The sequence below is a fragment of the Oxyura jamaicensis genome, chromosome 8 (assembly GCF_011077185.1).
Source record: "Oxyura jamaicensis isolate SHBP4307 breed ruddy duck chromosome 8, BPBGC_Ojam_1.0, whole genome shotgun sequence".
Lineage (NCBI taxonomy): Eukaryota > Metazoa > Chordata > Aves > Anseriformes > Anatidae > Oxyura > Oxyura jamaicensis.
The window spans coordinates 29887004-29903580 of record NC_048900.1 but is presented as its reverse complement, the minus strand read 5'-3'; the positions used below and the strand labels follow the sequence as shown (position 1 = coordinate 29903580).

General features: G+C 44.2%; 1 protein-coding gene across 3 annotated transcripts in view; it reads right to left on the bottom strand.

Moving 5' to 3' along the window:
- CACHD1 (cache domain containing 1) overlaps nt 1–16577 on the bottom strand; it is a 95325-nt gene that overhangs the window by 23028 nt on the left and 55720 nt on the right. For all 3 annotated transcript variants that reach the window (XM_035333796.1, XM_035333797.1, XM_035333795.1), the window contains exons 5-11: nt 12237–12363; nt 9913–10057; nt 8098–8314; nt 4995–5144; nt 3753–3986; nt 1392–1541; nt 721–844 (exon numbers count right to left, since the gene is read on the bottom strand). In XM_035333796.1, coding sequence (XP_035189687.1) covers nt 721–844; nt 1392–1541; nt 3753–3986; nt 4995–5144; nt 8098–8314; nt 9913–10057; nt 12237–12363 — 1147 coding nt within the window. The remainder of the gene's footprint in view (nt 1–720; nt 845–1391; nt 1542–3752; nt 3987–4994; nt 5145–8097; nt 8315–9912; nt 10058–12236; nt 12364–16577) is intronic.

Genomic DNA, 16577 nt, shown 5'->3' with positions numbered 1-16577 from the left:
TATTAAACACAGAGAAGACTCCTAAGCAGTACGCTTATAAAACAGATCACAAGATATGAAGAGGTCAACTGTTATCTGTCTTCAATGAACAGAAAGATTGTTTGCTGAAAGCGTACTTGTGTACCACCACGGTTTGAGTCAAATCTGTCTTTTCCAACAAAAGAAAAAAGAAGCCTTTCAATTTCTGTTCTGTACATTCATATAGCTCATGACCACAACTCATCTTTTCCTGGCACACTGTTAATACTGGAACGGTGCTCATTTACTCTCACTGTAAATTTAAACTAGGAAAGGCAAGGCAGACTTGAAATTAGATGTAATTTACAGCATCAGCAAGGTTTACATTTACATACATCACCTTGTATCTTTGTCTGCTCTACTGTTGCTTTCTGGCCAGAAGTGTTGAAATTCATGCTTGAAGACAAGAACTAGTCTACTCTAGCAACATGCCAGTTCTTAGGAAGGAAGTCAAGAATAAGATTTGCAATGTTGGTCACAAAAGTATAATTTCTTCAATGTCTATCAGACAGAGAGGAAGAAGGTAAGGAAGTTCATCCCCTCAAAAAACAAATAATGCTTACATGATTAAGACTAGGAGATACCCAATTATAGCTGTAAGCACAGTAATGCAAGGGAATGGACACAATTAAAGTCCTGTACTGACGATCATGTTAATGAGAATTCATTTACTCATTTGGACTTGCATCCTGGATCGCTTACCTCAGGATGTTCTGCCGCACCAGCTCAAATTTAGGAATGTTCTCGTAATGTATAATATCTGTGTGGAGTGGTGGCTCAGACAGCAGGTAGGGCCTGGTGAGGGATGGGTGCATAAGAGTGTATCCTGAAAAATCAAGACAAAGACATGCGCTAAATGCATGAAGATAACTAAGCACAGAGCGAATGTTTATGGGGAAAAAAGAAAAACAATACAGTAACTACATACAGGTGCTGCTCAAATTATACACATTAATAAAAGTGAAAAAGCAATTTTATCATAGAAGCTGCAAAGTAAAAACTACTGCACTTCCAAACAAGGGATAGCTGAAAGAACCAAGTAATAAAAACAATTCAGGGTCAGAAGAAAACAGTTGACACAGGTATGCACCAGTTTTTGCCTTTCGCCCTACACACAGAAACACGTAACAACAATTTCAGCAGCAGCAAACATTTCCACATCAGAACTCCAACACTGAAATTTCGTGTCATGAATCCACCTACTAGCTGGCTAGCAACTCTCAAGCAAAACTAACCAAACACCACGCAATTAATCCTCTAATAACCATTACCGTTCATTATTTATAGGCAATTCAGATACATGAGAATTAAGCATTTACTTTTGATAGCCAATGACCTCAGTGGGAGTAAGATTATTTTAACCAAAAAGTTACCTTTGTTATCGATGAGAAACGTGTAGGAACCCAAGGAGTCCTGGTAATAGGTGACATCTTCCAAGATATATGCAAGATTAACATCTACTCCAACAATCCCCAGCAGCAGGTTTCCAAAGTAACATGGTTTACTTACAGTCATTATCAGGCCTTAGAATGAGAGAAATAACAGAAAAACATCAGCAATCTCCAGTTAATTTCTGGCAGAGGTAACAGCATGTGCTTCATCATTTCAAAATGTTATGCAGTAAGTTTCACGCAGTATTACACGCTGAAATATGGGAAAAAAATGGTGTACCAATGGGGAAGGTGAGCAGGTCATCTGTTGTGTCTGGCTGTTTTTAGCTACTCTTACCAGTTATTTTCTGTTTCTGACAGTGACCTAAGGTACATTTAATCAATTTATTAAAAAGCACAGAACATGTAATGTTTTGGGTTTGTTGATTATTTTTTTTGTCAGCCTACAAGTGAATGCCTTACAAATAAGAATCATTCACATGAAAAGCCAAGATATTATTTTGTTCCTTCCATGCTGTCATTTAAGGCAATTGCAAAAAAGGAGGGAGGGGGGAAAGGAGACAGAATTCATACCTGTAAAGCAACAATAGGGATGAATTATTGCTCATCTAATTGCATATTCAGAATATTAAACCTCCTCTGCTTAACTAAACCCCAATACAGACACTGTACTGGGAATTATACCTGTAATTACACGATCGTTTGAGAAGCATCTCTTGTGCCTGAGGTAGGAACTTTAGGTAATACCTTACTTCTCCTACTTTCTATGCCATTGCTATTTAGAAACTCTTCCTTCAAACCAATCTACAGTTCATTTGCATGTATAAATACTGAAGTGTACTTAAAAGCTTATGTAAGCAAAACTTTCTCTCTGTTGCACCACTTCTAATCCTTCTGATGCTCACATTTTCCATTATACTTGGATATGGCTTTGTGAGAGAATAAAGCTTAATTACAGAGGTTAGGAAACACAGCAAGAAACAAGCACTGACTCAGAGCAGATTTACTTGGGAATGGTCTTAAATTTGTTTTGGGACTCAAAACAAAACCTAAACTCGGGCACCTTTGAAAACCATTCAGCCTAACCCCTAACTACTCCTAGGTAAGAGCCAACACTAAGAATATGCAAAGTCTTGAAGGAATGAACAAATACAGAATCTGTATGTTGTTGTAGCAATATAAAATCACCAGCGTGACTTCCTTACATCATTGTCATGTTTTTCACCTCTCTTTACAGAAAGTCCTAGAAATATGTCAGGTGAGCTACCCAAGCCCAAGCAGGGGTAAACCCTACAGCTCTGACCTTTCAGGTGCATGCACTGATACCCATCATTGATGTCCATCAGTGCCTACACCTTGATTCTCTGTTATCTGGATGTAGGAATTAAATCAGATGAAGTTGAACACACGGTGTTTGTTACTGTGGCATCGTGTTTTAAGGTAAAAGGGCAGATCCACACACCTTCCACCAGGTCAACACAAATTAGGCAGTGATGGGAGAACCAGGCTGCAGACATCCGCTGCGTTAAGTATTCTTCAGGATGCAATCAGTCTAGGGAAAAACTGACAGCAGGCTTCCACTAAATTCGATGTATGCCTTGCTGCCAGACTGCTCGGGGCCATGGACAGCCGGCTGTCAGGGCAGCCCAGCTCTGCTGAAGCTAAAGGAAGAGCTAAGGACAGCAAATTTTGGACAGTATTTAATAATCTCTCTTTATGCCACTGTTAAGCTGGTTGCCTTCCCTCTCTTACAGGGGTCTGACTGCCAGTGCCTGGCATCCCCATCTTCACAGACAGGACAGAAAAAAAGGAAATTGCAGCAGCAATGACGACTCAAAAGTCATGTGCATGGCTCCAGAGCAGAGGAGGAAAGGGAGGATTGGGTGATAAGTTTTCTCTCTTCTAGTGTGGGAAACTATACAATCCCCTGAGTCTACTGTAAGGCCTCAAGCCATATGCAAGTACTGAAATAATGAACCTGCAATGGTGCAGCATGGTCGTGGGTGTCCCTTCAATGTGACAGCATTGCTTTGCTCAGGTAGAATTTCTCTCCACAGATTACATTCAGGGATGCTCTATGTACATATTCACATACATGAGAACCAATTCACCCCTGAGAATCCAACCTAAATGTTTCTACCTCCATGTCCTATTGCCCCTCTTTTCATAACTAGACTTTCTGCAGATAAAAGGCCTATGGGCATGAAAGGCTCATTTTACATCTGCCTTGGAAACATGCCCAGAAGCATCACCTTACAAGACTACAGCATATTTGGGGATACGTGAGCAAAAGGGAACCTAGTCTCTTAGGTTTTTATACCCAATTTCAGTGTAAGCACTTACCATCTCCCATTTCATCCGAGAAAGGCAGGCTGAAGACTGCCTCATCAATCATTCGGTTGGGGAGGTTGGTATAGAACCGGCCAACTGTAGTTTCCAGGTTACTCAGCTGGTTTAGGACCATCATGCTGCCCTTGATCACCGGCAGGGCTGTTCGATCCGGCACCCCATACTTCACCGAGTTCTGCTCTGCCAAGTCTCGCAGGAAGGCCAGTTCTTTCAGACCTGTCACTCCCTCTGAAACCAAGAAATGTAAGGAAGGAGATAAAGGAAGCTTACTGTCCATCAAGACTTCTGTATCTTACTCCAAAGTGCCATAAATACAAGCAAGTAATTAGCTAGTACAGAACATAATAAGGTTACCTCTTCACATACTCTGACATACAGCACACAACAATTCAACACGCTGTTCGTACCACCACTTCAAACAGATTTCTTTTCACAAAGACTTATGTGACCTCTAAATCCACAGGACAGCTTTGTTCTCCACTGGTGGCTAGTCCACGTAAAGGACCCGGAGCATATTATACGCCCTTGGAGATAACAGGCTTTGTTCTTTAGCTTAAACATTAAAGCCTCACGTTTTACATAAGTCCCAGGCTCAATTCCTGCAGGCAAATCAAAGACTTTTGTACCTATTAGGACTCAAATGAGTATTTAAACGTACAGCAAAATGAAATATTAGCTTAAGCATTAGTTTCCTTGGCTAGAGTCTGGGTGCAGTTTTCAGTAGTGCAATGTGTAGCCTTCTCAGTGAAGAGCTTTGCTGGAAAACAGAGGAAGCCAAACTGAGCGGGTGATCGTCATATTTAACGTCACCCTCAAGTTAGGTCCTAAGCTATCAAAGTACTTCACGTTGTTTGATGTTACGTTCAAGCTCACCGGCTAACAACTCCATGTAAGTCACATGGATGCTCGTTCTGTGGGAGCAAGGAACACTGGCAGTGCCAGGAAGGTTTACAGTTGCAATAGTTATCAAATTTAACTCAGTCTGATTACCACTAGACATCCTAGGCAAAAATCTTTTCTATCCTGAGCAGCTGCACTTCGATACACAAGCATATCACGGCACAGGGTTTTATACATTAAAGGGGCAACATCTGGATATGGCCTGGGGATTACACGGACCAAAATCCATTGACAAACTCCTCCCAACAGGGTGTGGAATTACACTTGGCTGAGCTTAACAAACTGGCTGTGCTACGAAAGGGAATTTCCATCCACTGGAAGGAGAACGTTTCTCACCATTCATAAGCGCGTAAGTGAGAATCATCACTGAGTTGTTGAGAAAACTATTTTCTTCATTGATGACGCGTAGAGTAGCCTTTTTATCATCTTCTGAGGAATCTTTCGATGTGATCCCAGCCGAGAGATAAATTACGACCATATCAGTATCTAAAACGAATATAGCAAAAGGTGCATTAGAGCGTTAACTCAGGGAAGTACTGTGGTAAGAGTCCTTACATCTGCTTGCAAATACACGCTGCCAACAGCTTCATTTGTAAGATTCACAGGAATCTACAGTGGATAAACGCGCTGGAGCCTTACAAATTACATCTTTCGTTATTAAACACCCATTCACAGCATTTAGCACAGCCCCGGTTGGTTTGGTGCCTACCAGCTTCCCAGAAGGAACATCGATGGGGTTTGCAGAGCAGACCCCACCGACACAGCCTGGCCTGGCCGCAACCAGGCAGAAGCACGCTCGAGATGAGCACGCAGCGTGCTGCCTGTTAACAAGACTTAACAAGAGCAATATGCCTGCAAGTGTCCCCCGCTGAGCCCTGCTCTCCCCTGCAGAGCGGAGCTGTGCGCCTCGCGGGGCAGCACCTGACTGCATTGCCTACAAGAGGAGCGCACGGTGCTTTGTGACAGGCAGCACGAGAGCTCAGGGTGCCAGGGGATGAAGGGCACCTCACCTCCCCGCGGTGTAGGTCAGAGCGTAATGCCTGAGAAGCGCAGCGCGCAGCCCTTCATCGCGGGCTCACTTTGCATGAAGCTGAACACGTTTTTCAAGCCAAGGATGTTCTGTGCGAACGGCCTGCCTGGAAGCCTTTGAACATGCAAATCCCCATCTTTGCTTACACGCAATCTGATTTCATCATCTCAGTGTTGGAAGTGTTTAATGCATATAATTAGGACACTTGTAGTGATCGTGCAACACCACATAATCTGAAGCACATGAGGTTTGTTGGTTAGACGCCAACTTTGTTGTCCCATCTGTTATCTTTTATTTTTAAAGTACTGATGAATATTGACCTGTATATTTTGTCCTCCTGCCTTGAAAGGACCTTCAGCCAGAACTGGGTTTTGACACAAACGGGAATGAGGAGCTGTTTATTTGTGGGGAATTCCTGCTGTATTTTTTAAGAAGCTAAAGTCAAAGCAAAGCCAGGGATTAATACAGCCTTAGCTGTATTGAAGGAAAGCCATTCATCTGTTTCCCAGACTACAGCACAGATATTTGATATCGCAGCCTGGGCACGGTGCTTTTAACACTTTTTAAACATAGATGTGTGATTTAACATATCTGTGTGTATATACACACATATAGACGGACTACCTATCTGCCTAGGGTTTTCAAGGAGTGGTGGCTCTCAGGGACAGCATTTTCTTACGCTTTGGGATGAGGGTCTGCTGAGCAGGACTGCAGTAGGAACTGGCACAAGGCAGGAAATTCTGACGTGTTCAGCAGCACAATGCCTCCATCACATAGCAGTAGTTCCCTCCTAACTTTTCCAACGCGAATTCAGGAGCAAGGTTGTATCTCAATAGCTTCCCTGACACACCCACACATTGTTCTTCAGGAACAGGATGTTAGAAAATTAACATTCAAATGAATAATACTTTTTCTGGGTTTATGTTTTTTAAAAGATAAAAAGATTATTTATATGAAAGCTAATCATGGTTTATAAACATCCTCTTCTCAAATCTGTTGTTTCACCCTACGAATGCTGAAGCTTGCTATATTCATATTAGATCTTCAAAACTCTTTTACTGAGAGGAAACCTAACTCCATAGCATTTACCTTGTATTTTAATTTCACATACTTCTGCTCCCAAATAATTGCCCTAAATGAAACCTAGTAAAAATGTGTTCTTCCACGTTAGCCAAGAGGCCACCAAAACCTGCTCATCCTAATACACAAACAATGCCAAGCAGAACGGGTACGTAGGAGGATGTTGTAAGATTCTCAGACAGTGTTCTTGGAATAACTACCCATGACTAATACGTCTTATCCCAGCCAGCTTCAGCAGCCATAGATTTTTTTTTCTCCCTCTAGAAAGTTGCACCCCTTTCATCATTTTGCCAGAGGATGGTAAAAACCTGCCCTTGACAACCCTGTCTTTCAGCTAAGCAATGTACAGCCAGATAAATGCTTCACTTTATCTATGGCCTAAAGCTCAGAAGTTGAATGAACCTTGAAGAGCAAAAGCACCATTTTATAAACTGAGGGAAAGTGACCTGAAACAGGAGCACATTTCCATAGTCTTTCAAAAGCACTTTTAACCCTGGGCTTTTCTTTTTAACCTTCTTCCGTTCTGTCATGCAATCTGAGCTGCTGCCCTCCAGGACAACGAAGAATTTGCAATCATCTGAGCAGGCCCAGGCCCAGGCCATGGGAGCTGCGTTACATTAACGAATCGGCTGAAATGACAGGGATCAGGCTGCTCCCTCCACCCTGCCACGGCCCTGGCAGTGCTACTTGACTCCCGTGAGCACTCAGAGCCTTAAGAGCCGCCTTTCCTCGGCTTCCTGGGAAGCAAATGTGCCACTCAAATTCACATCTGTCTTTTCCACATCTTGCACCACGTCCCCATTACAAAAAACACACAAAATAAAACAGTTTTGGGAACGGGAAGGAGAAAGCCCATTATGCGTACACCAAACTTCAGCAGGATATCAGAGGAATTGGTACTCTCAAAACACCCTTTTCCCTGAGAAGTATGGACCGCATCCCAGGATTCTCGTATGGGAATTACCCACATCCATACATTTTAGCAATGTGCCAATGAACCTGCAGCATCTGCAATTTCCATTGATTTCCCCTGCACACCTCTGGGACAGAATTCTGTTATCGGCAATGCGCTCCTGCAACTTCATAATATAGTTTAAAAGAAAGGAAAGTCAGCAAGTAGAATAAATTTAAAAGGAATGGCGACATTCAACAGCCACTTGTGAAGATGTCAGATCAAGTATATGCTATTTAATAAAAACCATGAGTGGTTTTTTTGGGGGGCGATACTCCAGACACTACATTTCTTTGGCCTCTGTCAAAGTGAGAATCTCAAAAAATATATCATTGCAAGCCTCAGAAATAATCAGGATTACACAACAAGAGACTTACTTCCTTGGAGTTTGGTGCCATTGTTTGTATTTCGTATCAACTGGAAAGCCTTTTGAAATCCTACTGCATGCTGCGTAGGGCTGTCAGATGACTTTATGCTGCTAACGAAGGTGGACATCTTCCTTTTTGTCTCACTAGTGGCAGGAGACAGAAACGTCTTATAGCACTGATCCAGCGAGCAGGTTCTTACTGTGTCTGCCACAGTTAACACGGAGATCTTAAAAGAGAAGAAACCATATTGGATTACCTTACCATTTATAATTCCTTACATACCAGTATAGGAAACACAATGATAAGCCAACTGAAGAGATTTGGTGGATTTAAATTCAATTGTTAAGAAATAAATGCTGGAGGCATAAATCCATCCAATTTGAAAAGGATTAGACTTATGGTGATTTCAAGAAAAAGAGACTTTGGTCTTTGTTTCTCAGACGAAGTCAGCTCTGCTCATACGTAATAGTTACTGCGCTGTTCAGGGCAGAAACCTAAAGCGGACTGGAGATATCTGAAAACAAAATCAGCAGAGAGCATTTCCAGGAAATCCTCGGGTGTCTGTAGAAAAGTGGAGGCTGCACAGAAAATGGAAAAAAAGAAAACCCTCTCCAGAGTTTTCACAAGAGAATTGTTACGATTTTTTAACAACGTTTTAATCAAAGCAACCAAAATCTACCATCAATTTTTATCCTGTAAGTGAGCTAAGGCATGTAGTGGTACCACCTGCATTCATATACATATAACATACCAATCTAATTAAATGAGTGGCATACTTTATTCTAAATTATGACTGATGCAAGAAAGTCACAGAATAAAGCTGTAATTATTTACTCGTTTAGCAGGTTTCGTAACCACTGAGCTACGCTACTGACCACGTAATCTCTCTCTCAAATGTATTTTCTTCGTTACAGGTCTGTATTCAGACAAATAGGTTTGACACTTAAGTGTAAGTACTATTAATTCTGGCTAACTGTAAGCATTATTACACTGCATTAAATCTCTCTAAAAGCAAAGAAGTTTGAGGTGTTTTTTCTACCTTATTAACTTAAGGCCAAGATTGTAACCAGTAATTCTTCAATGTAATTTGACTGAAACTCCCAACTAGGAAAACAAGCAGCAAGAAGAAGTAAGGTCCCACTGACAGAGAATTACTGGAAGTAAAGACAAAACTGGGGACTGCTTGTGGACTTGCAGAAGCACCTTTTGTGCCTGTGTTGTAATCCCTACTTCAAAAAAAATTATGGGTTAAGTGACTTCCTCAGCGTCAAGTTGAATGTATATGGCAGAACAAGAACTACAATGCAGATTTCTTGGCCCTTTGCTTTATCCTTTTCTTGCTGGTATCACGGCTGCCTGGGAATCTTCCAAACGCTAATTACGTTTCAGATCACTCCGGTATAGCAGCAGAATAAATCATTTCCATTTTCCCAGGCGAAAAGACAGCCTCAGAGGCAAAATGAGTCACTCAAAGCAACACTTCAGAAGTCAGCCATCAAGCTCTGAGCATGGTTCCAATTGCCTACTGTATCCCACTGCTGACCATCACCTCAAGTCTCTGCCAAGATTGAGAGCCTCTAAGGATTACTCAGAAACAAGATTTTGCCTTAAATCAGTGGATTTCAATTTTTTCAGCCTCTGGATCCCCAGACGCTTTCCCCACAGCAACACAGGCTTCCAGAAGTGATTCTTCGTCACCCACCAGAAGTAGACCACAGATCCCCATGACTCCACGGACCACGAGTTAAAGCCACCGCTTGGGCTGAAAGCATCAAGCAGAGCTGAAACCAACAGAACCACGCTCATCGCTTACAGAAAGCTCACCTTATCGTGTTCATCTATAGAGCTCAGAATAACCTGAGCAGCGTCTTTGGCGATCTGAAGCTGTGTCTCAGTGACCGAAGCCCCGTGGTCCACAATGACGACGATATGCTTGGACTGAGGTCGGACAGTAGAAACGTAGACGGGCCTGCAGGAGAAGGGAACGCAAACCACTGCCCTGAGTCGTCATTGCCACAAGATGTTTACAAGTGAAAATAGTCAAGAACTAAAAACAAAAACTGCCTCACAAAGAAACAATGAATTACAAAAGGAATTTTTGATTTTTTAAGAACTTCTGGCAGGGAAGACCAGCTGGGAATCCAGACCCAAGGAAAGGCCCTTGCTTTCACTCTGACTTTAACCCAAGTCAGGTGTCAGATCCTTCTCCCTCGAGCACAGCAGCTGCTTCCAACTAGAAATAAAAAAAAAAATGCCGAAGCAGTGGCAGTGTTTGGGACTACTGTTTGCAGCAGGCTTTGGACTGGGCACGATAAGCACCAGTTGTTTAATGATAACTCTTGGGTGCCGGGAACATTACTCACGCAGAAAGGTAAGTGCAGCGGTGGGTATTTGCTGGTTACACGACAAGTAAAAACCTGTGCAGCTGTGCAGAGTTGTATTAGCATAGGGAGCTTGGTTTATTTTAATAAGAGAAGGCTTCTGGCCAAGAGAAGTTTTTCTCTTGGAGCCCTGGAGGATTTCACACGGGTTGTGCTCCACATCCCCTCAGGTATGCGCAGCTCTGAGCCGCATGGCCCACCTGCCTCAAACCTGGGTCAGGGCTCAGCGCTGCCACGCGTCTGTTTGTGCTAACATCAAAAACCATATTTTCAGTGAAGCGCTGCTCAGATATAGTTCAATACTGTGAGGTATGTGAGAAAGATTTCACGAGCTCTCTCGCCAAGGTTTCAACCTGGAAGAAATTAGGAGGATCTTCAGCAAGAAGGAAGGGGAAAAAAGAGACAGGCCCCTTTTTCTTCTTTAGCCCAGACCCAAAAACTACCTAAGAGTCAAGTGAGAGTTCTGGAACCTAAATTTTGTTATATTAAAGACAGCCACAGCAATCATATCAGCAGATAAAGAAATGCAGGAGGTTTTAGACAAGGCACTGCAGTGAGCAACTGGCACAAATCTGTTCTTAATTGTGGAAGAGCCTGCAGCTCTACACTGGTACAAATACCTAGAACTTAAGGAGCATGTTTGATCTTCAAAGCACTTAGTATTAACTAATTAATCTGCCCAAACTACCCTGTAAGGTAAATATTAGCAGAAAAATAATACCCCTCATTTATCCACGGAGAAGCTAAGACCAAGATTAAGTGATAGGGATGAAATCTCCAATGGTTTGAGTGTCAAAATTCTGATGGAGACTCGGGTACTCCCAGCTCTCACGTCTCCAGACCGCACCTTTCCAAGGCTACAGGAAGCTTAATCAAGCCGAGACGCTTCAAGCTTTGATGATACATGGGAGATAGCACCAGTAAACAGCCGATTGCTCAACACTGTCGAGAAACCAAAGTGCTGCTCAGCTTCTGTGCATTCAGCTCTGTGGAAATGTACTTGGATGGGCTAATGCTTCCCCCGCACAGATTGATTAGCTGGTACAATTAGCTAACTTGTGACCTAACAGTGACTAAAGCTGCTGCACTTTCTCAGAAGAATCCACCCTTGAGTCTTGATCAATCCCCGTAGCGTTGACAGCAAACGCCAGGGGTAAAATACCACGTTGCAACTGCTTTGCTGCGTGCCTACAGACGGAACAGGCAAGTTATTCCCCTGAACAGGGGAGCCATGTCGCCATTTGATCCTTTTTTCCTACAATTTTCTCAGTAGAAACAGAAAGCGTCCACTCTTGCTGCTTCCCTGCTACCCACGACGTGCCACTTGAACCTCGGGGAGGGTCCAGAAGCGCTCTGGCCGAGGGCCTTTCCCATCTGTTCTCTCTCCAGCCCCCTTCCCTAAAGCGATGTCCCTGCCTCAGCAGCAGAGTACGTGCTTACTGCTCTGCTAATAGGGGTCACGTATGAGTCAAATACAAACCCAATTTTGCCTGTGGGCTGACCTTCGATTCACAGGGTACTGCTCTTTACAGCTTGATTTGAGAGAGGTGAGGAAACTGTACGCAACTGTATTGTACTTGCAAGTTCCTGTATCTTAAAAATGAAATCTATTACTTTAAAAACAAACCTAAGGAAACCAAAGGTAACCCGACAGAGGTTACTCCAGAATGTTGTCGTCTTGGAAAAGCAAAACGCTGGAAAAAAATCAGTACTCGAGGGACGCAATTTTTGTGCTTTGCCCACTAAATGTGAGGAGTCGAGTCGTACCTGCTGCGGTGTTCATAGCTGCCTTTGCACCGGAACTTGTGGGCTGGGAACACGGTGAAAATGCCTTCTTCTGAGCTGAAATACTGCCACTTGATTCCCGGGTTTGACTTCAGGTTATCAGCAAGAACTGGAAGGCGGACAGGAAAAATGACAAATGAAGAAGAGTTATGAAGGGAGGACAAACATGGAGCTGTGTTTAACGAAAGGCCTCTCTCATATGTACTTGGGGAAGAATAACCAGGGTCCCAAGCAGCCCTACTGGAGGATTGCTCGAGCTTCACGTCTGATCTGCAAACAGTTGAAGTCTTTCAGAAACGTAACATTAGACTTCCTGGATTTTACTTAATGGGATGACCATTCCCGAACCTCTGAAGCGTAACTGCGACAAAAGAAGCCAAGGCAGGTGCAAAGAAGGAAGAGATTAAGGCAATTATATATAACATACATGCAAAGACATTTACACATAAACACAATGTCTGTATGGAATTTTCATAAAGAAAAAATGCTAAAAAAAGGAAGTATGTTCTTTACGCTGAAGTAACCCCAAAATACAAAATCGGTTTGCAGCTTACAGCCCCGTAACCCAAGCTACTAACATTACCTGTTTAAAAATGTCTACACGAACATTTGGCAAAAATAGTTTTACACACAAATGTGGATCAAGGAAAACCTCGCCGAAGAAATAGCTGAAAGGGTTAAAGAACAGGGAGCATCTTTCTTTGTTCATCATGCTTTTATTTGTGAAGGGTAGACAGGTACAGCTCCCACTCTCGGGGCTGAAGAATTTCTTCAAGTTTCTCATTATCCCTGTGCCATAATTGACAGGGCTGCAGGCTCTCATGTGTGGCTTGTTAGGAGAAATAACCACTTCTCAGGAAAATCACAGAATGCCCTGGGGGCTATGCAGCAGCCGTCCTGTCCAAGCGCTGCCTGGCAGTTGGTGGCCCCATGCTGGTTCCACCAAAGTCACCACGAGCATCACCACCAGGTTCCCACTTTCAAAATCAAAGCAGGGAAAGAACGAAGGTAACAGCTCTTAGCAGCTGCACAGTGACTTTCCTCCAGATCTCTCCAACTCCTCTGTGCCAGGTGATTATTGATTACTTGACGTATGGATAAGAGCTATGAATAAAGAAGGTAAATGCCATAATACCAGGCGACGTGATCGAGCACAAACCGAGTTCAGAACATAACTGGGGAGCACGGATCTCAAACCTTCTTGTAGTGTATAGACCACCTTCATTCTTCTTAAAATGTGCTTACCTTCCCTTTCAAATAATCCTTAAGAAAGCGCTACTGAACACCCACAGTGTCATTTGAAAGCTCAGCAGCGTTAACAAAACCGACTGCGTCAGTAAAAACACAAAGCACCACCAAAACCAAGTAAAGCAGCTTCCCCAGGGCTGAGACTGCTCACACCAACAACCTGAAGATACTTAAAGCATCACAGCAAAGAACAGCTTGTCAGGATACTGCAGAAATCACGAGCACTGAGAGCCCAGGAGAGGAGAACCAGCTTTGAGGCGCCCGCTGCAGAGGTGGCACTGGGCTCTCTGCCTTGTGGTGACACGGGGACAGGCTCACCACAGCGATCGCCAGCTCTGCCACGTGGCTGACGTTAGGCAGCCGTGGGCTGGCTGAGGCCCTTAGAGTGAGAGGGGAGCTCTGCCGTACAGCTCTTCACCTTTTCGTGAGCAGTTCACTTCTGGCACTCCGCTTTGGGCTGACACCGAAAATAGGCCAGACAGCTTCGTCTCCTGGATCTCACTCATTATCAAACACCCCAATATTTGGGTTGGAAACCACCGCAGGGCACATTTCAAACCCTAACCAGATGTTCTGCCACAAACTACGCAGGCAGCCCCAGTTTAGGTTCCCATCCTCGGCAGTTTAGCACCTTCTCGAGTTTCCCAGACTGGCTGTGGCCACGACATTCTCCCAGCACTCAGCTCAGGGTAATTACCCCATAAAAACCACTCTCTCTCCCCCCCCACCACCTTGTGCTACAGTTGTTTGCATTTCCACTGTGCCTACGAGCCCCCAGGAAAGCCGGGGCTGCATCACGCTGGCCTCTGCCCAGCGCAGCAGCTCGGCACGACCTTCACGCCGAAAAAGCTGCTGCTTGATGAGATGAGACGAGGAAGAGGACCAAGGAAGAAACCGAAGAACAAGGCTCCAAATTCCCACAATGATGTCAAAGCTCGTTTCTCTGCCCCTGCATGCAGGTAACAGCAACCTGGTGATACTCATGGGAGCACGGATCATTTTTCTACTTCATTGTCACGCTTTCAAAGACAGCGCCCGTGATCTTGCTACCAGAAGTCAAACTCATTTGCAAATGTTTTATTGTTCCACTCGAGCTCTCCCTAATTTCTCTCAAGTCCTTGTGTTGGTGTCACACCGGAGACGATGCCAGTTTATCGGTGCCATTTCTGTTTTGTACAAAAAGCAGGTTTTTGTCACGGACGAGTAGTTTCTGTGTGGCAGGGACACAAAGCCGTGTCATTTCAGTACTGCCAAATCGGAACTTTTGAGAAAAAAAAATCACTTTTCATTACAAATGAAACAAACCAAAAACCCACGCCGAATTTCCAGCTGTTATAGCTAGGCCTACCAGCAATTCCTCTCCCCAGCCCCCTCCCGAGCGCACCCATCCTCTTTTCCTCTCCAAACTCCTGTCTGGAAAGCCGAGAGGTATTTCTGAGCTCCTCTAGGGTGCTGCAGCCTCGTCCTCCACGCACGGGAGCACGATGCTCAGACCCAGCCGTGGGGATCCAGGGAAGGATCTGACGGCCTTTTATTAAGCTGCAAAGAAACACTTGAGGGGGTAAAACACAACAACTCAGCACCAGCTCCCCAAAAGCACCAAAACCTCGTAAATATCTATATGCAGTTCATAATTATGTCAAAATGTAACTGATGTTGATCAAGACTGCCTCTCGGCATCACGTGACAATGCTTTATTTTCTGAAAGACTCTGACCCAGGCTTCCTTCGCCCTCCTGGAACCGCTGGGGAATCCAGGTGTCTCATTAAGCTAATTGCTCGGACTGCTTTTACTAACCGACACCGAGCTGGCACCTTCCGAGGGCTCTTCACGGGCTCGTCCTCGCCGGCTGCGCGCTGAGCTGCCAGAACCCCAGGCTCAGGGGAGCTGAACCTGCCCTCAGAAGTCAGCAAGGCTGAACTTAGCTCATTAGCAACATTATATATTTATAATGTAATTGCCATCATAAAGAGGCTGAATTTCTGGCGTTTGTCTTATTTCTTACAGAGTCTGAAGACTAGATTTTCAAATCAGGTACCTGAGCACTCAAAGCCTGGCTAGAACAACTTGCCCATTTTAATTTCACCAAGAGCATTAAAATAAACGAGTTTATAATTACAGGGATTTTTTTAAATCATTGCTGTATTGAAGGTAAACTCATTCCCACAAGGCCATGCTTTGTATTTACTTTCCCATGACAGCATCTTGGTTTCAGTGCTCGTTTTCCCAATAAAACAAATTTGTTTGGGGTTCGTTAGGGGTTTTGAACCCCTACAGAATTCCTCGCAGCCTCAGTGCTCTCCCCCTCTGCTTTTCCTCCTCTGCTCATGCTTCCTTTGACAAGTACATCAGCTCGATATTGCCTTCCCTCGACACCACCCCTTTCACCGTGACTCGTTGCTTACTGCTTTTTCCCTTGACCACAGGAGACAAACTCCCATCAGATAAGCAAAAGCTGAAAAATACTTTTTTTTCTTCCCTCTTTTGTAGATATTTCCTCATTTCTTGGTCTCTGCCAGGACACACAGCAAATGTTCTCTTGTTTTTGACAAACCTCCCCTCCCCTAAACTTCTCACTCCCTCAGCTGCCTGCCTGTACTTCATTACCTGCAGCAAAGCCAGGCTTTGGGCAGGTTAGACAACCAAAAGACCCCCAAAAACCACCTCGTGAGCTGCCTGCCCGGCCTAGAGCTAACGTCGACGTTTGTCCGAGCTGGCAGCACTAGCAGAAAAGCGTGCAGGGCATTTCACTGCTACTCATTTTCTAGGCTTGTTAAGACCCGTGGCTCCCATTTTAACTCAAACACCCATCTAATTTTTCATTTTCTGCTCAGGTTCCAGTTACTTTTGCATGTACCTAGAGCTACCCATCTCCCTGCTGTAACACAGGTAACTGTTCTGCTTTACATGCAATGATTTTGCAGTTCTAAAATGAACTTCCCTGCTCCACAAAGACCCAGCCTTGATATCCCACTGCCGGGGGGAACCCGGAGGTCTAAGCCTAACGCAGAAATCCCAGAGGTGTCCCTCCCTTGGAGGCACGGACGGGACACGAACGTCCAGCTGGGACCTGCC